Genomic DNA, 26,466 nt, shown 5'->3' with positions numbered 1-26,466 from the left:
ATAATCTATTAGTTTGTGACAGGCATTATACATCTGTTTTCTTTCTAACTACCAAAATACTGCACAATTAAAACAAATAGTTCATCTCCATTACTAAGATGATAAGGAATCAGAAAGTGATGTATTTTTCAAAAGCAAAACCAAATACATACAGAAGCATCTTCAAGATACTTTAAAAGGACATTTTGAAAATAAGAATTAAGTAGGTTCAATAGACTTTCAAGGTAACTTTCAACTAATAATCCTATGGTTTCATTTTTGCAGAGTAAAAGCACTCAAGAACTTAGTTGTTCCACATATTCATAGCACTACTTCCTTACCATCTAGCACTTAGTTATCCTGATATATGCTTTTTATATGCTCAACCTTGCTCTAGTTATCATGAACGTATGATGACAGGCAAGTGAAACAAAGTGCTGAAAGTATCAAACAGTGTTAAGCCCCCAGTGCTTGTTGTTCATATCATAAACCATAAATATATGGTAGACATGCTATAAATAAGATGAAATTCACTCCCTGAAATTCATTCATATACATGTACCCTGGGATCAAAATTTAAGTGATAGCAAATTGACTGCTAAGGAACTTCCTTAATTTTGAGCTCTACAGTGACCAATGCATCACTGATATAATTTTACATGCTAACTTAAATCTCCTCTACAAAGATATTGTATTTTAATACAATTATAAATATAATTTCAGTGTGGAAGAATGGCAGTAACAACAGTAACCAATTTTCAGCTTCCTGAGCAATATGCTCCCCATTGGTTTATATGAGGTATAACTTAAGTTTATCTTCAAGACAAGGAGAAATATAGACAATATATGAGAAGATGTGTTCTACAGAATGAAAAAGAACAGAAATTCTGATGAGCTGGAGGGAGACACATTCTAAGTCTGAAGGCTAATACATAAATACTGACTCACCTTCTAATTGCCCATCTCCTGCAGTCACAGTTTTCTGACTGATTTCTTTTTGTGAATCCTGTTGCATGTTTTCTCTTTGTTGTTTGGTTTGTTGCATAGTGTGGGTCTTCCAGAGTTGGCGGAGTTCCTCAACTTCTGTCTCTGAGTCTCGCGTTTGCTCTCTCGCTAGTTTTCCTTCGTTAGTCATCTGTTTCTTTTGAGATTCTGTGCTATCTTCACAACATGGACATTCCTCTTCTGTCTTACTTTCTCCTTCTGGTTCTTTTGCTAGTGAGGAATCTTGATCATTACCCACTTCTGCCTCTTTGTCATGCTCTTCACTACCATGTGATCCTTGTAAAGACAGCTGGAGGACACCTGCAATATTTTCACTAGGTTCTTGTCCCCCTTTTACAGACATTTCGGCACTTTCTGAACCTAAGTTGTGGGTATCAACCCGTTTATCGTTGACAATCATTTCGGCACTGGGTTTTAAGTCACTGGCAGCTGCATTTGAGTCTGAAATGATAGTTAAACATTCAGCACTAGTCTGGTTTATTGTTTGGACAGATTCTGATGATGCTCCAGAAGATTTATCTTGTCGAAGCTCATCTGAGGAAACAAGTTCCTCACGTATTGGAGATAGTTCTGATTCTGTGAAGACATCTTCTGAAAGAGACTCCTCTGTGCTCCTCGGGGCAGTACTACCACTGTCATTGCCTGTATCTCGAATCCTGGAATCCACTTCATCTGTATTGTTCTTTGCAGCTTTCTTGGAATGGCAAACTTCCCTTACAGACAGCTGTTCTACATCTCTGTTGAACAAATAACAATGTTATTATAAGCAGGTGCCTTTTCTGTCACGCTGTTTTCTTTACTAAGTTTTTCTTAATGCTGAAAAAAATTCAGTGTGCTCTTAGAAAAAAAGAAAACAGAATTGAAACAAACAACAAAAAAAACTTAACCCAGAGCACCAGTAATAAGAAACAAGCATAAAATAGCTCTTATAATGGTAAACTTATGGCAGACCTTTTGCCAGCATGATACAGAACTTCACAACTTAAAGACAATACTTTTGCAAATAGAAGCTCTCCTATGAAGCCAACAAGATTGTTTGAGATGCTTGAAGAGTAAAAAGAAACAAAAAACACAGAAAAAGCAAGCAAACAAAAAGCTACACACAACCATAATTTCTAAAGGCAGAAACCCTCCAAAATGTTTTAAGCTTAGTCTACCAAAGAGGCCAGTACAATTGTGTAGACCTATCTCACCCTAATAGGAAGTCGACACCTAGCTCACTGGTAAGAAATGAATGGCAGAAATAATCTGGTCTAACCTTAAAAAAAAAACCCAAACACACCACAAGTGTAAAACATCTTAATTTCCCCAAAGAAAATAAACTTATTCAAACCTGCCTTTCAAAATAAGCTATCCAGAAATTCTGCAAGTTTTAGAAGATAAGGACTACAAGGGGACTGTGAACATGCTCATCTGTATCTACACAACTGAAGATTTTCCAGTGTTGTCAAATAAACTGAACAGTACACAACCTTTACAAAAAATGTCTCACGTTCAAACATACTTTTGAACAGAGTTCATAATGGCCAATAAAGTATCAAATGCTTTTAAGAAGTTTGTACCTTGATCTCACATCCTGAAGGATAAAATCCACTCCATATTTCTACAAATCTTGTTATTCAGTTAGGTCATATTACTCACATTACTGAGAGATGGCTAAAATTCAGGATGTTTGCAATGTTTGCCCCTTATCCATGTATTAAAATAAAGCTGTACTAAGCCTGTGCTGATTAAATTTTGCTTTCAAAGCATGTGGATTAAAGTTTAAGATTTATCACCTTTTAGACTGAGATATTTCCTTATTTTTTTTAATTAATGGGTGCTTTGGGACAAGCACAACAAGAGGTTCATGAAATCCATAGAAATTCTGTATGTTTTCAGATATATTTTTTCTTGTTTCAGTATAGCTTGTGATTTATATTTTTTTTATATATGGTTTGTGTAAAACCATACAACACTGAACTGATCAGTTTTGCGATCAGTTTCCATTACACCAATAATCTTACTTTCAGTGCTCAAACTGTTTTTCTGAGTTTAAACATGTTTGACTGTTGGCAAATTTGGGAAAGGATGAGGTTTAATTATAACACTGGAATAATAAGAAAAAAAAACCCAACACTGGAAAAACACGATTTAAGTCTCATCCTGAGACACACTGGTGTCATACCTAGCTGTAGCTGTTCTGGTTACAGACTTAGGAAATCTGAATTTTATTTTCCCCAAAATTTACAACCATGCCTTCCATTTTGATGAGGTTGAGGCACAAAACTAATGGGACTAAAAAAAAGCTACAAGTTGGTGTTCCAAGTAGTAGTTTATGAAGTTGACAATAAGGCTAAATCAAATTGGACATACAAGGCTCTGAACACGGAGTGTGACATTTTCTTACTAGACATGTTTCCACTCATATGCATTTATTTTATAAACAAAACAGAAAATGCATGGGCTACAAGAGAATAAAAATCAACAGGACATGGAAGGTACATTTATAAACCAACATTGAGTTAAGAAATTAAACATTAGGAGAGAGACTTGTTTTGCAACTGCAATGTTATGATTCAAACAGGTAGTTTAAAAAGAGTAATCTGACTTTCATAATCTCATTACTTGCACTATATATCAATTGAAGTAGGACCTCCAAGAACCTTTTTAAAACTCAATCCAGAAAATAAACTTCCAGAAAGCAATAATCATTATCCTACATCAAAAGCCCCAAAAATACTACTGCAGTAACATGTACATTAGATGCTCTTTCAAGAAACACATGACTTCAGGCATCAAACAAGACCATACACAGATACCAGGTTACTACCAGGTCTCTGCTGAAGCTGAGCTCAAAAATGGTGTAAGAGAAGTTATTTCTCTGCTTGTCCAGACATTAATCTAGATTACCAAGAAAGATGTACTTAGCATGTTACTTGTAAGAACTGTAAAAGGGCATTTTTTAGAGTTACTGAGTACCTTTACACTTCCATATGGGGCGAACAGCTTTCGTGTCTCATACATAAAGACAACTCTACCTTCTCTAAACAAGTCCACTTCCCTGCAGTTAGATGGTAAAGGAAGTTTGCAAATGTTTGTGCTTTTTACCTGTAGTTAAAAGTAACATGATTTTTTTTTTGTTAAATTTGTAAACCTTCTTGGCTTTAGTGTTAGAATTTATCCTGTTTTTAAGGGCAATATAAAAATTATGCAACAGACAAAATGGAGCAAAGATTTTCCATAATGCTGTACAAAGTCAGCTTTAAATGTTTACCACACTAAACACCAGTGATAAGGCTTACAGATTCTAATTCATTCTGTTCAACCCAAACAAGGCTACACCCAATGGCAAATAAGCAGTTCTTTCACTAGGCAAAAAAGGAGAAAATTCACTCCTAGTGTCATAAAAATACACACAAATCTCAGAGAATTAGTCTTACAACCATTTCTCACAGCAACAAGAGCTTGAGAAGAAAGTGGAAAACCTTAAACAATAAAGATTTGCAACTAAAGCATTTTAAGGTGGACTCTTCTACTCCTGAACAGCAGTTAAATTACTAAAGAACTGAAAATATCTGTTACTGCTTTCATAGTGGGGTCAGAGGAAGTGATGCAGCACCTCTTGTTATACACTGATTTTTAAAAGAGACTATTGAAGTAAGTTAAAAGCCATGTATGTAGAAGAGGATTATTCAATATAGTATCTAGGATGTAAGAACTTAAGGTAAAGCAACTTTTCTCAAGGGTCTTTCCAAGCTCATCATTGATGTTCTTATAAAGGAAAACAACAGAAGAAAAATATGGTTTTGCTAGTTTTGTATCTTCAGCAATATGGATACAGTTCATATTTACTCAAAGTTTTATAAATACTATCCTATCTTACATGGTTAATGAATCCTTAATTTTGCTGTCCACAATCTCCTTATACAGAGCAGCTGACATCACTTCTTCCATTGGACACATGATGCCATACTCTTCACAGCCGTTCTCTTGGACCAGAGGATCCATTTTATGAGGATCAAACATTATATTATTTGGTGTCACTAGCAGCACCCCATTGACCGTACCCTAAAATGAGAAGGAAAAGAAGTGGTAAATTTTCTCCTTCATATTTCATCTTATTCAGCAGTCATCTAGAAACATAACTGTTTTCCGTGGAAGCAAATTAATTCCACCTGCTTTACGAAAACAGTTTTGTTTCTCACAACCACTTGATAGCTGGGTTGAGTAACGAAGAGAAACAAAACCACAAACCCTTGCACCCTGAAGGATATTCTAGGTAGCTCTTCTGAGGTAAAGATACATCCTTCCCAGATAACCACAAGACTTACTGCTAATTTTGCAAGAAACTTCAACCATTGTCTAAAACCTGACTCTTAGCTCTTCTCACTTTTGACTATTTAAAGAACATAAAAAAGTTCTTAAAAAACTAATTTATCTTAGTTTTCTTTACTAAAAAGCAACCACAGTATCTAAGTCATTCCAGCTTAATGGACCTGTTGACTAATGGGACAAATACATCTGTAGAATGAAACTAATTTAAAAAAAAAATTAAATTTTTTTTTTAAGATGCAGTTGCATCAAGATGCAGCTTTGGATGTATTTAATCAGAATTATATTGCTGCAGTACATGAATACAAGTAGATTTTAAACTTCTAGAATGAAAGTTTAAAGAAAGTTGATACTCATACTATGAGCTGCAGGGTTCCTAAACAATACAGGTACTGACCTAATTTACAATATGTTGAATTGGGTTTTTTGAGGGCTTTTATTAAGCATTAGAAACATGCCAACACCACTAGCAGCTGCTTGCTACGAAAATCTGTTAAACTGCTAAAACAGTAGAGTTGGAGTTTGAACTACGAACTGGACGTTACCTAGTTTTAAGCAGGGTGATTGTTAAGAGATCTTGAATCTTAAGGAGTTTATACATTTGGAAAGATATTCAGAGTTTTTGTACAAGAATCACAAAAGTTGTTTCATGCGCTGCTGAGACTTACCAGGATTTGAATAAATACCCATCTCACTGCTAAAATGTTCACAGTGATTACAAGCATTGTGTATTGTTTAAGTTTTGTTTTGAGAAGACCTATCAGCACAGCATGAAACACAACTACAATCCTTCCTAATTCCAGAAATTTGTTCCCAGCACTGTGACGGTTTATGACCTTCACAGTAGAAAAACAAGATGCTGTATAGCAAGCAGAAAATTTCAAGTTATAAAAAAAAAATCAAAAGTAGTACTGAAGTCTACAGTAATGACAAAATGCTATCACTAGTATGGAAAAATGAAAACAGTCTCAAAAGTAGCTCAAGCATCTGTATTTATGTCCTCTTAGTCCTTCAGAGACAAGGTTTTATACATGCTTTTAGAGTACAAAGAGTCAGTGGAACATATTTACATAATTCCAAGGTGTTTAAGACACTGAAACAAAACTATCATCGGCATTTCTTTCCCAGCACTGTATTGTGGAAATGCACTTTCAAGGTGCAAAAAGGAATTCCAAGAGGATGACTATCTACACTTAGTTATACCCACGCTAGTCTAGAAGATATCTAACAGTGAATGCAAAAGTCAATGAGTCTACTCAGAAAAACAATTGTTTCTCTTTAAACAAATATACTTCTGTAAATTCAGTACATAATACAAAAAAAAGCAACATAATTTCTATCTCTGAGCTCTTTCACTAATGGCCACACATAAAAGAATTTTATTAATATTTTATTAATATTCTTCAGATCTGACCCAGAAAAGTCAAGGCCATGGACTTGACAGCAGTTGGACTAGATGATCATTATGGGTCACTTTCAACTGCAAGAATCTGTTCTATTCTTTCATTGCCCACACGCTGCACATGGTTTTTCAAAACAGGCTGGAGAGAAAAAAAAAAAAGGCAAGGTGGCAAGGTGGTATGAAGGCTCTAGCTGAAGGATTGAAATGTTCAAAGCCAACTTCTAAAATTATCTATTATTCGGTAGAAGCAACCAGCAATCAAGTTCACTGGAGAACTCTTCATTTCCAGACTAATATTTTGTTATCACTTGTTCTTATTTCATTAAACCTCCTTAATTTATTAAGTACTCAGGAAGTTCTGAAGATTTGAAGTAATAAAAGGAGATAACATTTTTCTATCAAGGGGGTGAGCTGTCACAACTGTCATAACATCAGCCATGTCAACAAGGTCCTTGGTTTTACTAAACAAACAAAATCCAATGCTTTAGCTGTGATCTTGAAAACAAATTAGATGCTTGCTTCAGCTGGCAGTCCAGATAAAAAAATTGATTAAAGAATCTTTTACTGCAAAACAAGTTGAAAGTTCCTAACTCAATTTTTCATTGCTTATCTGAACACTACAGCCACAACATTACAATAACACATATGGAAAACCAGTTGCACATATTCTCATTGCAATTATCTTGCTTCAGCCTCAATTTTAGCAGTCCAGAAAATACCAGCTCACCCCTCCAAACCCTACAGGCCAAGCATGCCAATATCTTAAAGAAATATCATACCCAGGACAAAAGTCTGCTTCCAGGGCAAATCTGAATGTGCATAAAGAAACTGCATAGCACCTTGTGGCATTTAGACTCAACACTGAGGAACAGCAGAGAGCATCTTTCTGCAGGCAGCAACTTTCTGCAGGCAAATATTCAGCCATAGAAGTGTGCAAGACTTCTGACTACATAGTGGAAGCAAGGGTGAGACACATTCTGTTGTAACTGGAAACTTTCCAGAACAGTGACAATACTTGTCTGATGTCAGAATAAACACAAGCCTGTGCATCAGGCAGTTGTCCTTGACACAAATGGGAGGCTCTAAAGCCTACCTACCTCTGCAGCCTCGACCAAAGGCACAGCTAGAAACCTAAAAGCTGTTTATCTTAGTCTTTGAAGAAACCCTCAACACCAACAGGTAAAAAGTCAGCATAAAAATTAATCTGAACGTGTAATTCTATTTAAAATTAATTACACTGATACAGAAATAAAGAATTAAATCTTTGGAACTATCAAGCTTCTGTGTACTTGACTAAGAAGCTCAAACACTTCCCTTGCAATGGCTGCAAACAACTCAAAGATTATACAGCTATCTTGAAAGCAGTGGCTTTATAGTGACTCAAAAGAGATGACCTATTTCATTCTTATCTATTTAAAAGATGACAGGAGGGAGACCAGTGCAACATATCTGACGCACAAGTTATTTGATACGGTTCACAGTTACAACAGGAACACTTTAGGGTAGGGTACTTCTCTAGAGAATTGCTGCCCCAAATTTACAGGCTAGAAGTGAGATTCTTAACTTCTCTTAATTTTTTATTATTTTTACCAAGAATCACTGAATGTTAACCTAGGCAGCTAGATAAAGCTCAGGTAACAGGCAGATAAAGAAGCATTTTGTTTGGCCCCAATTGCTCTTTTTCAGACACGTCAGTGTTTCCGTCACTTTCTCTAACAATTTATGTGACTCTTTTAATAGCAGTGCTATTAATTCTGTGAGAGGAAAAAAGATAACATCAGGACAAAAGATGTAAGTGGGAGCATACGCATTTAGTCAAGCATTGGTCAAGAACTGCTCAACGCATTATGGTCGTCTTCCCTGAAAGACAGAAAGTGAAACAGCTCCAGCCTTTGAGAGCTAACACACAGTGTTACCTAAGTAGAGGTAAAATGACACATCATCTTAAAACGATAGTGCCTGAAGCTTCATTCCCTTGATGGTTTGCCATTAAGGACCAGACAGACTTCTGTGCTAGCACTCCCTACAATACTTATACAAAATTACTGTCTCAGAGTAAGCCAGTGATGAACTTTTGAGCATTTTAGTACCATGCATTCGTTTAAGGTTCTGAACAGACTTTTCTGGTTACCATGGCAACAGATATCACAATTGCTCTACAAAATACCCAGAAATGGGTAACACCACTGATGCCAGAAAAAAAAAAATCTTACAGCATACTGTTCTTTAGTCAGTTACTTTTGACAACCTAACCTTTCCTGCTATTTTACAACATCCTCCATCAAAAAACGAGTGACTTGTCTTGGATCATATTTATAATGTTGTTGAGGAAAGAAGTATCAAAATACCCGTTAATGAAACACAAGTAAAAATCATACTCTGTATATAGCTATTAAATAGTTCAACGTCACACGGTAGAGTAAGTTCTGATTCTTCCACAAAATACCATTTATAGGAGTTTCCTGCATTTAAGACATTCTAAAGACATGAAGTGAATTTCTATTCATGTGAAGTTCAGATTTAACAGCCTCAAAGAGAAATGCTGAGCCATTTCATTGCTGAAAACCACACGGACAAACTAGGCTATTAAAAATAGATTCCTTCAATCTTAAAGCTGGTTCAAAAATATTAATCCAGATAAGCAACAACATGCATATTGAAGGTAGATTAAACCACACCTGCAGGCAGTTACTCAATTCTGAATCAGTTTTAACTTCTTTCCATTAAAGTTACTTAAACTTCAGGAAATGGAGCTCTAAATCCTATATAATATCAGAGATAGAAATTTGATCAGTCATTATAAAGGGAGGATTAGGGCAAAACTTTATGATAACGGAGTGTCCAAACATATTTTTCCAGTACAGGCAATTTCTAAAAGGCTCCCAGTTCTCAATTCCTCTGCATCAGAGCACTGAAAACCAAGTAGTACTGACTTGTCCAGGATCCACATAAAAAACAAAATACAATGTAGAATAAAGTAACAAACAAAAGTTTTCCAGTATTTGTCTCACCAACTTCTAACACAGCTTTTGTCAATACACATGTATTGTCAAAAGACTTCAAGTCTAGACATACAGATCTGCAAAATCTTTTCCATCAGCACAAAAAAGAATAATCAAAAATACGCAGTTTTAAACAGATTAATAAGAATCTCTTATTATTAGTGTAGCTTATCTGCAAACCTATTGCAGAGCAACACAGAATCAGGAGCATTTGTACTTACATACCCAAACTTCAGATGAAGGAGGAAGTATTAAGAGTACTTTGAGTTTCTTTGCATTCATTCAGCTTGAGTGAAGGCATGATTTTTCATCATTAAAGTGTCTAATAGTAATTTTTCTGTGGGGTGGGAGAGCAATACATTTTGTTTTTTCCTAAAGCATTCTGAGGTAAAGCGTTTTGACATGATCTCAGTCCCTAAAAATCCATGCAAGACTTGTGCACTTATGAGCTAAATGGAATTTACTGCTACTATCTTAGAGGCTTTGATGTTTTGACACTACTAAGAGAACTGTACTACTACACTAAAGAAAAATCAAGATTTCTACCATGCTATACCCACCATAGAAGTGTTTGTTTATAGCATAAGAGGTTAGTTCTGCTTGCACTGTTCTGCTTTAGGAAAATGTAAATGAAGCTACCCAACTAGACATTTCCTTAAAGTTTAAGGCATGTTCTTCTGCACTGTAAGTAAAGAGTATTACTTAGGAGAGGTACTGACACAAAAGAACAAACAGACCTCAATGCCCTCAAAAGAAGAGAGCCACTTAACAGTACTGCTACAGGAAAGCTGGTCACAGATTAATTACATATTAATTGCTTGCAACATGTCTAAGATAAAAGTGGTGTGGTGATCCAAAAGAAACAGTGAATAAAAAAATACACTTACACAGACATGTCTATAAACTCAGCTATCTACATATCAGTAACTATATTTTACTGCATGTTTATAGTTTGAAATGTACTTTAATTTTACATCCAATACAGTAACAGTAAAACCTGAATGTTTAAGTACCTTGCCATTAGTGATGTACTTGCAATTAATTTTTAGAAATTTCTCTGTAAATGCTTCCTCCTCTTCGGAGGTGGATGATACCACTCTTGTAGGGCGAACACATGTATGTGCTGGTGAAGCAGCTGACTCTTTCTGTTGGACTCCATCTGGATCCTAAAAGGAAATATATAAAAAAAAGGAACTTACTAATCTGCTTTTCTCAATATTAACTTTAAGACATTTTCTGTTGTGTAATTTTTATTCTTTGACATGAAAGCAAATGTAAAAATAGGGTTCTAAATTCACTGCAGTTTAAAGGACTGCTTTGATCTGACAGTGCATGTAACCAATGAAGCACATGATATTCATCCCATGATATTAAAGTGGACAAAGATATTCACAACTGATCTGGGAATAAACAACAAAATAATTATCAGAACTCACATAAGGACACCATCCAATACACTGTCACATGCAAAATTTGAGCAGAAGTTCACAAAAAGGACTATTTTCTAACTTCAACAGAAGCCCTATTCATTGTCTTCTGTTACCCTCCAGTAATATTATACATCACTTTATGTTGAAAGCTCAGCTACTTCAACTCTATGTTCAGAGCAGACCTAAGCCTACCTTAAATCAGATTGCTCGTGGCCTTTCCAGTTGAGTTTAATTCTTCAAGGCTGGAGATTGCCCAGACTCTCCAATAAACCTGCTCAGTGTTTCACCACTCTCATCATGGAAAAATATTCTCCTTTCACTTAATCAGGACCCCTTGTGCAGCTTCTTGCTGCTGTAGCTACCCATCATTTTACTATAAACCTCTGAAGAACCCAAGTCTTCTGCTCCCTTTAACCTGTCTACTAGGCAGAACAACACAGAAATCAGATTGTCCAATAGTATTTTCCTCTTCAGACTACAAAAAATACCCAAATCTCAGCCAATCCTTGTGCCTTATGTTTCCATTCTCTGCTTACCCTAATGGGCCTCCACTAGACTCCCTCCAGCATGACAATTTTTTTCTGGTACTGGAGGTGCCAGAAGTGGACACAACACTGCAAATACAGCTTCACAAGCCCCCCAAACACGGAAATAACCATTTTCCTTAACCTGTTTGTATTCCTCTCATGTGCCACGTGACACATGATTAGCCTTCACCATCACAAGTGGACACTGTTCAACATCTCCACCAGGACACTAGCCTCAACCTCTCCTTGGTCCTTACATCTTTTTCTGCAAGGTGGAATGTAGCTAGCCAGCCCTCACACTGTCATAAAAGGTTCCTTCTGTCTCAGATAAGTCCAAGCTCTTGTTGGAACTTCATGAGGTTTCTGTTACTTCATCTCTTCAGACTCTCTGATGACTAGCCCTTGCCCTTCCCTCCAGTTTGTCAACCAATCTACCTCATTTTTGCTGCCCTCCCACTCCAAGGTTGCTGATGGTGCGTTCTCTGTCCTCTGTTTCCCCATTCAGGTCACTGATGGGGAGATTATAAAAAATATTAGCCCCAGTATCGACTCTCAAGGATTTGTAACTACCTAACACCACACAAAACAAAGAATAAAAAAAACAACCAATTACACACACACACACAAATGCTAAAACCTTTTGAGCCCAGAGTTTGTGCCAATTTTTCCAGCCTACCTTGTAGTCCACCCATTCAGTTCAACATTTCCTCAGTATTATTACAAGACTACACTGGGACAGCGTCAAGGGCCTGGCTCTAGTCACGGTAAGTAGCATGAGTTGCTGATCTTCCCTCATCTGCTGAGCCAGTCATCTCATCAAAGAAAACAATCACTTTGGTCAGGCATAACAGATCTTGGTAAACTCGTGCTGGCTGTTTGTGCCCAACCATCTTTGTCTTTCATGTGCCTGGATATAACTTCCAGAAGATTTCCTTCATGACCTTCCTGGGCACATAACAGGAAGAGTTACCTACCTTGCTGCCTAACAGTGGATCCAACAAAGTAGGGAACATGGAACTCTACCAGGGACAGGACAGACAGTGAAAACGATGTTTTCAAATAACAACTATATGTATAATAGACAGACTGCACCAGGGCTATCTCATAGTTACAGCAACCCTTTTGGAACTTAAACAACATGTAGACTTTCACTTCATACATAAATGCCACATTTAGTTGCTAACAAAATAGTGTATTTATAAAACATGTGAACCTCTATGTTCCTTTTGGTTTTCTGCTTTTCTGTTTAGTTCTATTCACTAGTACAGATTGCAGCTAAATGCCTTTAATCCTACCCAGGAACACTATGCACAATTTATTTCAGTTCTTCATCTCTGGAACTACTTAAGCCTTTGCATCTTTCATTTTTAGTCAGAAAACAAACAAAAAACACAACTTACAGAACACTGAACTGAATTTTGCTGAAAAAGCTCAAGAAGATATAACTAAAAAGCAAACTTTTTGGAGAAAACACCCTTGGAACTGCAGATTATTTTGAAGTGGATTTTAAGTTTTACAGGTAATAATGCTTACTGGATCTTCTAAAAAATGTGCATCAGAAGAAGAAACCCTTCACAAAACCCATCAGCATAAGAATGGTTTAAAAAAATTACCTGAGTTCTTACATACACATTGACACAAATTTATTGAAATACATACTGAAACATCAGCTTAAGCAGAGCAATGTAAGAAAACATGGTGATTGGAGTATTATATTAGCCATATGCTGGCTTGTATTTTGTCACATGGTTGTTTGAAGTTACTCTAACGTTTGATAAAACAAACAAAAGAACAGAGCATACCATAGTTCATACTTTGCCTCAGAGGGTCAGATGTTAGTAAACTTACTCAATTTCTATCAAGAACTCATTGATTTCAGTGACCAAGGCACTGAGAGAAGATCCTTTATGTTATAGAGGCAGAGTAACATAGCCTCTTTACGGTGAAATGTGCTTAAACTGCTAATCTGGAGCCAAAATTGGAGGAGAGTTAAAGATGACACAGATCAACACAGAGCATTATAGAATGCATGCCCATATTTCTGGGAAGGAGGGAAGGAGGGAAGGAGGGAAGGAGGGAAGGAGGGAAGGAGGGAAGGAGGGAAGGAGGGAAGGAGGGAAGGAGGGAAGGAGGGAAGGAGGGAAGGAGGGAAGGAGGGAAGGAGGGAAGGAGGGAAGGAGGGAAGGAGGGAAGGAGGGAAGGAGGGAAGGAGGGAAGGAGGGAAGGAGGGAAGGAGGGAAGGAGGGAAGGAGGGAAGGAGGGAAGGAGGGAAGGAGGGAAGGAGGGAAGGAGGGAAGGAGGGAAGGAGGGAAGGAGGGAAGGAGGGAAGGAGGGAAGGAGGGAAGGAGGGAAGGAGGGAAGGAGGGAAGGAGGGAAGGAGGGAAGGAGGGAAGGAGGGAAGGACAAAAAAACCATGCTATGATGAAGAACAAAACCCCTCAGGCTTAACTGCTCAAACAGAAGATAAGCACTTTTTGTGTTGCTGGAGAGACTGTTCTAAACATAAAACTGGACATGCACACACACAGAGTCCACACTGACAAGTACAAGTGATTTCTATTCTTTGCTTTCTTTTGGCCAATCTATCTAGGAATATACCTTCCCCTCTTACATGGACTTTGAAAGACCTCAGCAACAGAAGCTTCCATAAGCACTTTATTATAAATTGTCATGTTGCTTGTCTGACTTTCCCTGAAGCATTAAAGAATGCTTCTAGTGATCCACATGAGATGCCCAAAATAGTTCAGTAACAACACATTATGTTTCAGCTAACATAAATTTAACACTCAAATTGTTACTAACATTGAACTGCCTACACTAAACAAAGCATTTTGCATAAGAGGATTTCAACTTTTGAAGTGTTTTAATCTACTCTGTTCCTTCTACACTTTCAAGCTTTTATCTCTGCTTTATAGTCAATAAAAAAGTAAGCATACCTGTAATTTATTTGAAACATTAGTAAGCCTCGTTATCTACTACATGCAAACAAGCATATACAAAATAACCCACAAAAGCAAAAAAAGGTGGTCTTCTGACATGGGATCTAGCACATTGTAGGAGTAGCTCTGATTTCTAGCAGTAAAACTAACCATTTCCCCTTGACTAACTTCTCACTACCTATGCTAAATGAGCAGGCCTACCCTGGCATTTACAGTCATTCTGAGACTGATAGAGAAGAACATATTCCTGAAGACTAGTCTATTTACTGCGCTACATCACCTTCACCTTGCCATAAAACATACCAGTTCAATACAAATGACAGCAAACAACACACAATAACAGACATACTAGGTCAGAGTAAAGGTGTAACAGAAAAAACAAATTGTAATTTTCAGCAGAAGGGTTACCACAGCCTTTGTAACACAGCTTGGAAACCCATCTGTTAACAAAGCAATATATTTATATTTAATCTTCTCTGGACCAGCCATGTAAGCAAATAAACACATGCTTAGAGTCTCAAACCTTCCAAAATTTTGAGCACACAGAATCCTTGAGTAGACATTTGACAGCTTGACTGAGCACTATCAAGAAGTGCTATCAAAAGATTTTGTTATTTGAGAGAAAATATAGTAACTGGGAAAAGAATAGTAGAGGCATATTAAGAAACAGCTGAATAAGGTTATAATTGCATAAAGAGCAGAGAAGCTCAGGCTCCTATACAACAACTTTCTGGTTCTTGTTCTCCTCACAGGATTCTGCTGACAGCAATCAGTGTTCCTGGAAAGACACGCTTTTACAAAACTAGCTACCAGCCAAAAATCCACATTTGAGCTGAATTACAAAGCAGCTCTGAGGGCTAAATAATTTTAGTATTTGAAAATTTGCAAAGGTAGAACTATTGAGCAGAAGTCAGCTATCATTAACTCTGCGTTAGCCCTTCTCTGAAACAGACTTTATTTCTTTACTGTGTTTTGTTAAATGAAACTAGAGAACACCCTCCTGCACCTCTACAGGGAGTGAGGGGAACCCTTACCTTTTTGCTTCTTGAGTTTTCTTGCCAATGTATCATTGCCACAAAAATTACCAGTAAGTTTAGAGACAGACAGTATTTAAAATTTCAGTCTGCAAGGATAGTATTTTGCTACAAGTAACTTGCCTTCAAATCAGTTTTCACATAGAAAACTCTAATTTACGAAGATCAAAAGCTTGTATTTACTTTTTAAAAAGTACTATTTTACTTTTCAACTGGGAGTGTTGTAAAGTACATTCTCCCCAAAACAAAAGGATAGTTTAAGAAGAAAGCTTAGCATCTGTAACATTTATCTTGCAAGGGAAAATTAATTTCAAGGACAACAGGTATACCTACATTTACTGTAGCCTTGTCAAGCTCTGCTTCGGAAGATGTAGGTGATAGGGGACTTATAGGACTTAGAGAGGGGGAGCTGTCCACACTAGAAATGTAGTCTGGGTCAGGCACATACAAAATCTATAAAGAAGATATAATGTAGTTAGAAGTTATGATTTCAGGTTTACTTTAAATTTTCCACCAGTTCAGGTATATTTGCTAGCCATTCTCAAAATAGGTTATACAAATTCATTCCTCCTCCCATTAACTTAAACAGGAATTATGAGTTGAGGGAATAAACAATACCACACAAAGTACTTAATTTTACCTTTTGAAGTTTTTAAATACTATCTTAAGGTAGATTTTGAGTCATAATATAAGAAAAAATCAGTTAGAATTAATAAAAAGTATACAGCATGCCAGAAATGCCTGATACAGTGGCCAAGGAAGACCTGCCCTAGTATTTCACCGGGGAACAAGTTCATAGATATAGCTCTTGGCACTAAATGTAAAAATAAATAAATAAATAAATAATCAACTTAAGTTATCCCCCTCTTAAATACATTATTTTGGCCATGGTAGGCCTTCGAGCTACCTAGAAAAAGTTCTGGAGTGATCAAATAAAAACAGGATTTTTTGAGAGGGCTAACACTAAATGGCCAATGGTTAATACTGTAGCTGACCTGTTCATTGCTTCCTAATAAGAGTGGAAAGTGAAAGCAAATCAGGGAAAGAAAAAGATGTAAGAAATGGTGACCTATAAGAAGTGAGTGATATTTCAAATACTGTTGGTAAAGACTGCAAGTTTTCAGAGTGGAACAGAAACATTATTCTATTTACTAAAATAGGATTACAGTCAGGAATGTTGTTTGCAAGCTATACCCTGAATGTCTTCTGGCTAACAGCCTGTTATATTTGCAAACTAACAATTTAACTTGTACTTAAGTGTTACTATACCACTAATTATATTTAGTTTTAACACTCCTCTGGTGTTATTTAAGACAGACAGGTAGCTTCATTACATGTTTCCTTGTTAGGCAGTTATTTAAAAGGCACAAAGAATTCACAAACCAGAGAAAAATAAAATCTCTTTTACAGGAAAGGCAGCAAAGAAGTACTTTAACACTTTCTCTGGCAAAGATGAGAAATATAGGGAAAAAGGCCTTTGCTGGATAAGCAACTTATATAGTGTAATAGTACCTGTCCAGGAACGACTGCTCTGGAGAAAAGCTTATTTAATTGAACCAGTTCATTGGGTGTTGTATCAAATTTCAAGGCAATACTGTTTAAAGTATCTCTTGATTCCACCTGTATATATTGGGGAACAAAAGAAAAAGAAAAATTCATAAGCAGTTAGTTCAAATAGTGTCTTACAAATTTAATGTGTAAGTTTACTTAGATTTTTATGAACTTTAACATCTTCATATCTTATGATTGCCAAAAAAAAACAAACCCAAAACCAAGCCCACAAAAACATCCCTATCCACTAGATAGTAGTCTGCTGCAACCTCATGTAAGGAGACCTGCCTTTCCACTAAGCTTTGAGGTGGCCAGAAGTGTCACTCACACATGCTGATCTGTGTATGCTCAGCTACTGAACCAGAACTGCTGGTCTCTAAATTCACTGCTGGGTGCCACTGGACCAATACGTAGTTGACTGGTTTCACAGAACACTTCATTCTCTCTCCAACTGCTCTTCTCCATCCTTCACTTACAGAAAAGCTGAAGCAAACTCCATAAATGCAAACGCATTCTTCCTATTTAATTAAGCTTCTGTTAACTTCACTTTAAAGTAAAATCCATCACAGAGATAAAAAGCAAAAATAGTAAAGCAAAACAGGTCAACCAGTATGCCAGCAGATGGAGCTTAACCATTTTGATTAGGTGATTCCCAAGTAAAGAAAGAATTTTTTTTTTGAGCTCCTATTTTCACCTCCATCTCCCCAAATGTATTCAATATGAACCAACAGAAAAAAGCAAAGGGCAAAAAACTTTTACTCACATAGAGTATTTCAAAGTAAGGAATTCACAGTAAGCATTTAAGAATGCTGAACAACAAGGGAACATAAAACCAAAAGATGTTTACTGCCTAAAGGTACAGGGTTTCATAAACACTGTACCAAGAAAAATAAATCTTATCAGTTGAGAGAAGATGAAGCAATATTAGCAAAGCTACGTTTGTGCTGCAAAATACGGAGCACAGCAAGAAAAAATTTTGCTCCTATCTTAAATGTCTTCTCATTTGTTCCTCTTACTGGATCTGCAGAAGGTCTACACCTTCCACTCTATATAACAGTAGGTACTAGACTAAATTATTCACAGGTTTAATCTTCCTTCAGTTTTTAGGCTGTCTGCTTAACTTTAACTTTTCTTGACAATTACAGAAAAGAATGCTGTCTCTTTTAAATTCCCTTTTCTTTAATGTTCTTTAATTTTCAAGGAAAAAGTAGGGAAAGGGGGAAAGAAGTGAAAGACAAAGCCACATTTTTCTTTATAGTGTATGTTCTACACACAACAGTTCTGAGAAAGCTAGTGGGTATCATTAGCAGACTCTTCAGTCACTTCTGTAGCAAAAATGTGGGAACACCATATTGTGTAAATCTTGTCAACTGTTGCTAAACTTAAAGGCAGACATCCCTACCTCTGCTTGAATGACTGAATCGGGGCAGAAAAAAACACAGTAGGGTGATGAGAGGGATGGACAAGTCTTGGAGCATAAATGTTTTAAGAGCTTTTGGTACTGCTTGCTCAGAGTAGACATTGAGCTTACACAGTCACATAGAAAGAGATAGTGTTTGGAAATTAATGACTAAAATGCTTTATTTCCATAACTGCACTGCAGTGGAGGTAAGTAATAAAACAGACACTGGGCTCATCTGCTTCCTGCTGTACTCGATGGTGGACTGTTCCAGTTGAACTAGCATGTTCCACAGAACTAACAAGCACTATATGTTTTGCTGTTGTAGAATGTAACAAGGCACATTCAGTTCTTCACAGAAACAGCAAACTTTATGCCAGAGTGGAAGAATGTGTATCTTCTACAGGTTATAGTGTTAGTTATTATCTGGTGATTAAAGGTACAGTATTTTAATAGGTTTTATTTGCATTGTGAGAATAGCTGGCAAACGGAGTTCCTATCGGCTACAAAGCTGAAGTAGTATATACAAGGATAAAGACTTGCTTCTCAAAACACATTCCCACTTAAAACGCTCCAAAACATAACACTAAACAGAACACACATCCCAAAATAATTTAAGAAAATAAATGTTTTTTCTTAACTCTTTTAAAAATTATGTCATGTTAGAATCATAGAATCCTAGGGGTTGGAAGGGACCTCGAAAGATCATCTAGTCCAACCACCCTGCCAGAGCAGGGGACACATGTTGATAGTGGAGGAATAACACAGTATAACTGACAGATATAAAGGAGCAAACTATATACTTTAAATATAGAAGCAGGCTATCATGCAAGAAAAAGTGCTACAAATACAACATACTTTGAAGGCTGTTATACTTCAACAAATAAAGAGAGAAGGCAATTTAGGATACTACCGTAATTCAGTTTCACAGGAGTTAAAAAATTCCTTTTCATATAGAATTTATTATCATTTTGTAAAGCTGCATTTGTGTCCCTAGATTCATTAAGGACAAAGAGATTGGTATTGCCAAATTGCATTTAGCTTTTTGCAGAACAAATATTTAATTCTATTATGACAAGTATTTATGTAGAAAGCTGTTAATACAAAAGAAGCAGCAAACATCTCTCTACTAGTATTTTAGGTATGAAAGACTGCATTGTAGTACCTCTCAGTAACTCAGTACTGCACAATCACACAAATATGCAAATAATGCAAATATTATCATATGCCTTTTTAAAATTATTAATAAAGGAGAAAATAAAACAGGACCATTACCTGATCAGGTATGTACTTGTTACATAGATAGTAACAAAACTGACAAACAAATTGAGGAACAGCAGTATTTCCACAGAAGCTCTACGTAACACAGAAGGTTTGCTAAAACAGACTGTAAAGTTCTGACTGCCTAGTTCAAAAGTTTGCTCACACAAATATCTTGGAGGGCAACAGCTGTTTGGTAGCAATATACTGGCCTTGAACACTTCCAGGGAGGAGGCATCCACAACTTCCCCGGGCAACCTCTTACAGTGTCTCATCACCTCACAGTAAAGAATTTTTTCCTCAGATGAAATCTAAATCTACCTTCTTTCAGTTTAAAACTGTTCCCCCTTGTCCTATGAATACACACCCTTGTAAAAAAATCCCTCTCCAGCTTTCCTGTCCAGGTCTTGAGCTTACTGTGTGCCCTTCATCACTGCCCCAAGGATCTTGAATACCACCATTTCACAGTCACTGCAGACAAGATGGCCCTTGAGCTTTCCATTCCCCTCAGCCCCTCCGTCCTTGTTGGCAAGAACGAGGTCCAGCACAGCATCTCCTCTCATTTGTTCCTCTACCACTTGCAGAAGGAAGTTATCAACATATTCCAGGATCCTCCTGGATTGCTTATACCTTGCTGTGTTGTCTCTACAACAGATACCAACGTAACTGAAGTTTCCCTTAAAGACCAAGGCTTGTGAATGTGAAGCTACAACTATCTGTTTATAAAGTGTCTCATCCACTCAGTCTTCCTGGTTGGGTGGCCTGTAGCCGATTCCTACTATAATGACCTGTCTCTGTCCTCCTTTAATCATGTCTCATAAACTCAGTGTGGTCCCCATCCATCCCCAGGTGGAGCTACTGGACTCCAGCTGGTCACTGATTTAGAGGGTGACACCCCCTCCTTGTGTCTCCTCCCTGTCCTTCCTAAAAAGCCTGCATGGCTCCATTTCAACACTCCAGTCATAGGAACCACGCCACCACACCTCTGTGATGTCAATAAGATCACAACCCTGCCAGTACACACGTCTCTAACTCCTCTTGTTTATTACCCATACTATGTGCATTTGCACAGAGGCATTTCAGTTGGGCCCCTAATGAAGCTGACTAACTGGCTAGAATTCCTTTGAGGCATGTCACTGGTGCTTCCCTGTTGGCACCTATCACCTCAGAAGCCACTGGCTCATCTCTGTAATTCATACCACAGCCACATCATTTCCCCTCCCATCAATTCAATACTGGAAAAGAGGGCAAAAAGTCATTCCTTCTCTCCTAGGAAACAAACTGTCTATACATTATGCATGTAGCTATTTAAATGCTGTTCTGAATATTAAGCATTTCAGTGAAATACTTGGATATAAAGCATTATGCTGAATCTTCACGGGAAAATTTCCCCTTTGAGAAGGGAGGGGGATGATGAATAGTGATTGCTTTGGTTTTTGGTTTTAACAGAATGGCAAGATTTGTTCCAATACAGGTAAACCTCTGAAAAACAACAACCAGACATGTGAAAACACTATTTTATTCCTTGAAACAATGTGAAATAGTCTCAAACAGGCCACTTGGTGCCTTGAAGTGGTTCAATACATATATATGATACATTTGCTTTGCTTACTTCAGTATACTCTGTTGAGTATAAAGATCAAAATATGCTGATTAATGGAACATAAAAAGAAAAAATAATAGCTTATCCAGGACAATGTTCAACTTAACACACACCAACTCTGCTTTGTATAATACCTTAGGTTGAAAAAGGGTGTCTTAAAATATGCAAGTAGCTTTCCTATACTGAGTAGCAAGCTGCTAGCCATCAGCTCTCTTATGCAGAGACAAGATATAGAAGACTTTATTATCTAGTCACTTCTTCCTTCTTTAGACATATATATACAAATAAGTCTAAAATTCTAAGTTAGATAAAATACATTTTTACACAAATCACTAGATACAGAAAGAGTCACTTAAGATCGATACCTTCCTTTTTCCTTTTCCAAAAAAATCCCAAATCAAAACACTATTCAAATAATTATGTCTCCATTAGAGCAGGGGTACATCCCTTCACCTCACAGAACACTATTTATACACTCATGTTTGCCAGGTGTGTTTGTGTGCACCAGCATGCAAATGGCTTCTGAGTCACCACTGTGGCTCATTTCTGTCAGATTAGCAGCCAGCAAAGTTATTTCAAAAGCTTCTTTAAAAACAAATGATCTACTGGTATTTTAATGAACTTGCATTGCACCTTCACAACTGGAGTTCAATCATTCTTTCATGAAAAATTATACGTTTAATATGTATGAATCAGAGTGCACAAAGAAAGAATTTATCTATATTTTTTTATGCATTTAAAGACTACTTGTCCAAGAACCAGAAAACAACAAAAGAATAGTTTAAGAATATTACAAGAACTAACAAAATAAATGAGAAGACTAGAAGGAGGGGTAAGGACAAAGGGGAAAGAGAATACAACAACTCAAACTTTCAGAAATAACAGATTATGACTGTCAAATTTCTGTAATATTCAGCATCAGGGAAATGAAACTTGTAATCATCATAAAAGATACAACAGATAAAACAAAATGTCATCTTTATGATCCACATATTTTACATGTCCCAAAATTGGGAGAAAGACTATGACAGTGGTACGCTCAAAGAAAAGTCACAGCTAGACAAGAACACAATTATTGGCTTTAAAAAGGAAGAATCAAGAAAAAAGAAAACACTCCTAAGTGTGTAGTAGCCTAACCAGCATTTAGAGGCTTATATTTCACAGAATCACAGAATCTTAGGGGTTGGAAAGGACCTTGAAAGATCATCTACTCCAACCCCCCTGCCAGAGCAGGGTCACCTAGAGCACATCACACAGGAACTTGTCCAGGTGGGTTTTGAATGTCTCCAGAGAAGGAGACTCCACAACCTCTCTGGGCAGCCTGTTCCAGTGCTCTGTCACTCTCACAGGAAAGAAGTTTTTTCTGATGTTTACGTGGAACCTCCTATGCTCCAATTTGCACCCACTGCCCCTTGTCCTATCACTGGACATCACTGAAAAAAAACCTGGCTCAGTCCTCCTGACACTCACCTTTAAGGTATTTATAAACACTGTTGAGGTCGCCCCTCAGTCTCCTCTTCTCCAAGCTATAGAGACGCAGCTCCCTCAGCCTTTCCTCATAAGGGAGATGTTCCACTCCCTTCATCATCTCTGTGGCTCTATGCTGGACTCTTTCAAGCAGTTTCCTGTCCTTCTTGAACTGAGGGGGCCAGAACTGGACACAATACTCCAGATGTGGTCTCACCAAGGAAGAATGAAGAGGGAAGAGTACTTCCCTCAACCTATTAACCACACTCTAATACACCCCAGGATGCCATTGGCCTTCTTGGCTACAAGGGCACATTGCTGGCTCATTGTCATCCTCCTGTCCACCAAGACCCCCAGGTCCCTTCCTCCTACACTGCTCTCCAGCAGGTCAGCCCCCAACCTCTACTGATACATGGGGTTGTTCTTCCCCAGATGCAAGACTCCACAGTTGCCCTTGTGGAATTTCATCAAGTTTCTGCCTGCCCAACTCTCCAGACTGTCCAGGTCTCTCTGAATGGCAGTGCAGCCTTCTGATGTGTCAGCCACTCCTCCCAGTTAAGTGTCATCAGCAAACTTGCTGAGGGCACACTCTGTTCCCTCATCCAGGTCATTGATGAAAATATTGAATAGTACTGTTCCCAGTACTGACCCCTGAGGGACTCCACTAGTCACAGACCTCCAACTAGATTCTGCCCCATTGACCACAACTCTCTGACTTCCTTTCAACCAGTTCATGATCCACCTGACCATCAAGAGCACACTTCCTCAGTTTATCTACGAGCATGCTGTGGGAGACAGTGTCAAATGCTTTACTGAAATCAAGATAGACCACATCTACCACCCTGCCATCATCTATCCACCTAGTTATTTCCTCATAGAAGGCTATAAGGTTGGTCAAACACGACTTCCCCTTGGTAAAACCATGTTGATTGCTCTTAATGACCCCCTCATCCTTGATATGCCTACAGACAGTGCCAAGGACAAGTTGTTCCATCACCTTTCCAGGGATGGAGCTGATGCTGACCGGTCTGTAGTTACCTGGGTTCTCTTTCTTGCCCTTCTTGTAGATTGGAGTGACATTTGCTATCCTCCAGTCCTCAGGCACCTCTCCTGTTGCCCACGACTTACCAAAGATGATGGAGAGTGGCCTGGCAATGACCTCCACCAGCTCCCTCAGCACCCGTGGGTGTGTTCCATCCAGACCCATCAATTTATGGATGTCCAGATTGCTTAACTGATACAATACAGAATACAACAATACTAACCCAACAATACTAACCCAATCCTCATCTACCAAAGCAAACTCCTCCTTCATCCTGACTTCTTCTGGGGCTTTAGGGATCTGGGGCTCCAGCAGAGAGTCTGTAACAGTAAAGACAGAGGCAAAGAAGGCATCAGTACCTCTGCCTTCTTTATATCCTCTGTCACCAGGGCACCCACCTCATTCAGCAGTGGGCCTGTATTGCCTCTAGTGTTAGTTCTATCTGCAATGAATTTGAAGAAGCTCTTTCTATTGTTTTGACCAGTAAAACTAGCTCCCCCAGAAAAGAACATTTAACACTCCCTACCCAAACAACTCTAGGACTGAAAGTGAAATCCATAGTTATTCTAGAACATATTAGCAGATACCATTTATCTACTCTGAAAATAAACATGTTCGGCAAGTCATTACAAGAAAAAAATTCCAAGTACTCATGTGGGTTCCAAGTCCAGAAAACTTTCAGTTGCTTGACAGTCACCACAAAAACACTTGCCACCCATGCTCCTTGAGCTAAGAAAGGATCAAAAATTCCTCCTTGTTTTACTTTAAGAAGCTGACTTAAGAAGCCCCTGTAGTTTTGCTCTCAGCACACACATCTAACTGGTTTCTAACTGAAACAGAGTCCCAAATCCCTTTTTCTGATGTTGGACTTACCATAAAATATCTGCGAAAAGATCACAGCCAGGAAGACTGGCAGTTCAACACTATGGACTCTGACTTAAAACTCAGTTTTCTGGTCTACTATACAACCATAGAATGGTTAAGGTCAGAAGGGACCTTAAAGATCATCAGGTTCCAACCTCCCAGCTATGAGCAGGGACACCTCACACTAGAACAGGCTGCATAAAGCCTCATCCAACCTGGACTTAAACACCTCCAGGGAGGGGGCTTCCACAACCTCCCTGGGCAACCTTTTCCAGTGCCTTACTACCCTCATCATGAACAATTTCTTCCTAATGTCTTACCTAAATCTCCTAAATCTTCAGTTTAAAACATTACCCCTTGTCCTATCACTACCCTCTCCGGTGAAAAGCCCCTCCCCAGCTTTCCTGTAGGCCTCCTTCAGATACTGGAAGGCTGCTATAAGGTCTCTCCAGAGCCTTCTCTTCTCCAGGTTGAATAGCTTCTGTGACCTTAATTAGCTGACATCAGGCTCTTCTTGAACAACATATTCTGTGCATTAGGTGTTTATCTGCTATTTCAGGAGAAGAGAACCTTTGATCTCCAGAGACTTACAGGGGAGGCAAGGGAAGGGAAGCCTTCCACTGGAGCTTCCAACAGTGATGAACCAGATCATCTGCCTCCATTGCTCATTTGTAAATTAAAGAAAACAAACAACACTACCAAAAAGTGCTTTTTCTGTAGTTGTTTTTTTTTTCCCCTCAAATGCAACAGACTGACTGTAAATTCCCACAATTATTTCCTTTTTCTTCTCAAAAGTGAGAGAGGTTAAAGGGCCTTTGTTGAAGTCATGCAGAGGCTAGCATGCTCTTATCATTGAGGGTCAGTAGTCAACACTGTCTGCTTGTTCTTTATTTATTTGTAGCTAGCTCTTCCAATACCTGTAGGGAGACACTGGTTGTGCCTGTACAACATGCAACACAGAAGACTTCTAATGCTATGTTAATTTAACGAAGTTATGTCAAATAAGCAAAGTAGAAATGCTATTTTCACAGCTACGAAAAGGACTAAAGAATCCTCCAGCTAGTAACAAGAATTCACCTTAAGCGATTTGCTTTGTTGATCCTTAGAGCCTGATCCTTGAGCCTTAAAGCCTCAGGTCTTTGGTGTGCATCAGCTATGTACAGAAGGGGTAAGGCTTGGAGCACCAACTGGGAATTGTGAAATAACCGATCTTTTCAATTGCATCTAAGCTATTGACTGACATTCAGAAAATGAGAAACTATATTAACTGTGAAGAAAAAAATCTGTTAACTGTCTAAGCAATAACAGCAAAAATAAACCAGAGCTTCCTGTATCCTTTAGAGGCAGCTTAGGATTTGCCTCCACTTAACACTACATCTGTTGACATCTAACTTGTGATACATACAGAACAGTAGTTTCAAGTTTTTTAGCATTGGGAATTTTAGATTAACATATTTAACTGTTTTTTTTGCTTTATTCTTTGAGAGAAAAACATTTTGTCTCCAAAGAAGTAATGTGATTTTCTAAAAAACTCTGGTGGAAGTATATTTCACCTTAAAAACCCACAGTTAGCATCAGTGAGATTCCACCTCATTCCAGACTTCAGTAATATAAATAAGCCCTTTCAGTAGCCACTGGAAAAATTAAA

The 26,466-nt window shown here is 37.8% G+C and overlaps 1 protein-coding gene across 8 annotated transcripts in view; it reads right to left on the bottom strand.

Annotated features, from left to right (window-relative positions):
• The window catches only part of OXR1 (oxidation resistance 1), a 270,959-nt gene that overhangs the window by 35,522 nt on the left and 208,971 nt on the right, over positions 1–26,466 (bottom strand). For 7 of the 8 annotated variants that reach the window (XM_051609265.1, XM_051609269.1, XM_051609270.1 and 4 more), the window contains 5 exons: positions 17,145–17,252; positions 15,966–16,085; positions 10,716–10,868; positions 4,850–5,034; positions 928–1,721 (listed from right to left, as the gene is read on the bottom strand). In XM_051609265.1, coding sequence (XP_051465225.1) covers positions 928–1,721; positions 4,850–5,034; positions 10,716–10,868; positions 15,966–16,085; positions 17,145–17,252 — 1,360 coding nt within the window. The remainder of the gene's footprint in view (positions 1–927; positions 1,722–4,849; positions 5,035–10,715; positions 10,869–15,965; positions 16,086–17,144; positions 17,253–26,466) is intronic. The other variant, XM_051609272.1, reaches the window with a different exon arrangement.

Source organism: Apus apus, chromosome 2 (assembly GCF_020740795.1).
Source record: "Apus apus isolate bApuApu2 chromosome 2, bApuApu2.pri.cur, whole genome shotgun sequence".
NCBI classification, from domain to species: Eukaryota; Metazoa; Chordata; class Aves; order Apodiformes; family Apodidae; genus Apus; species Apus apus.
This window is presented reverse-complemented; position numbering and strand designations above follow the sequence as displayed.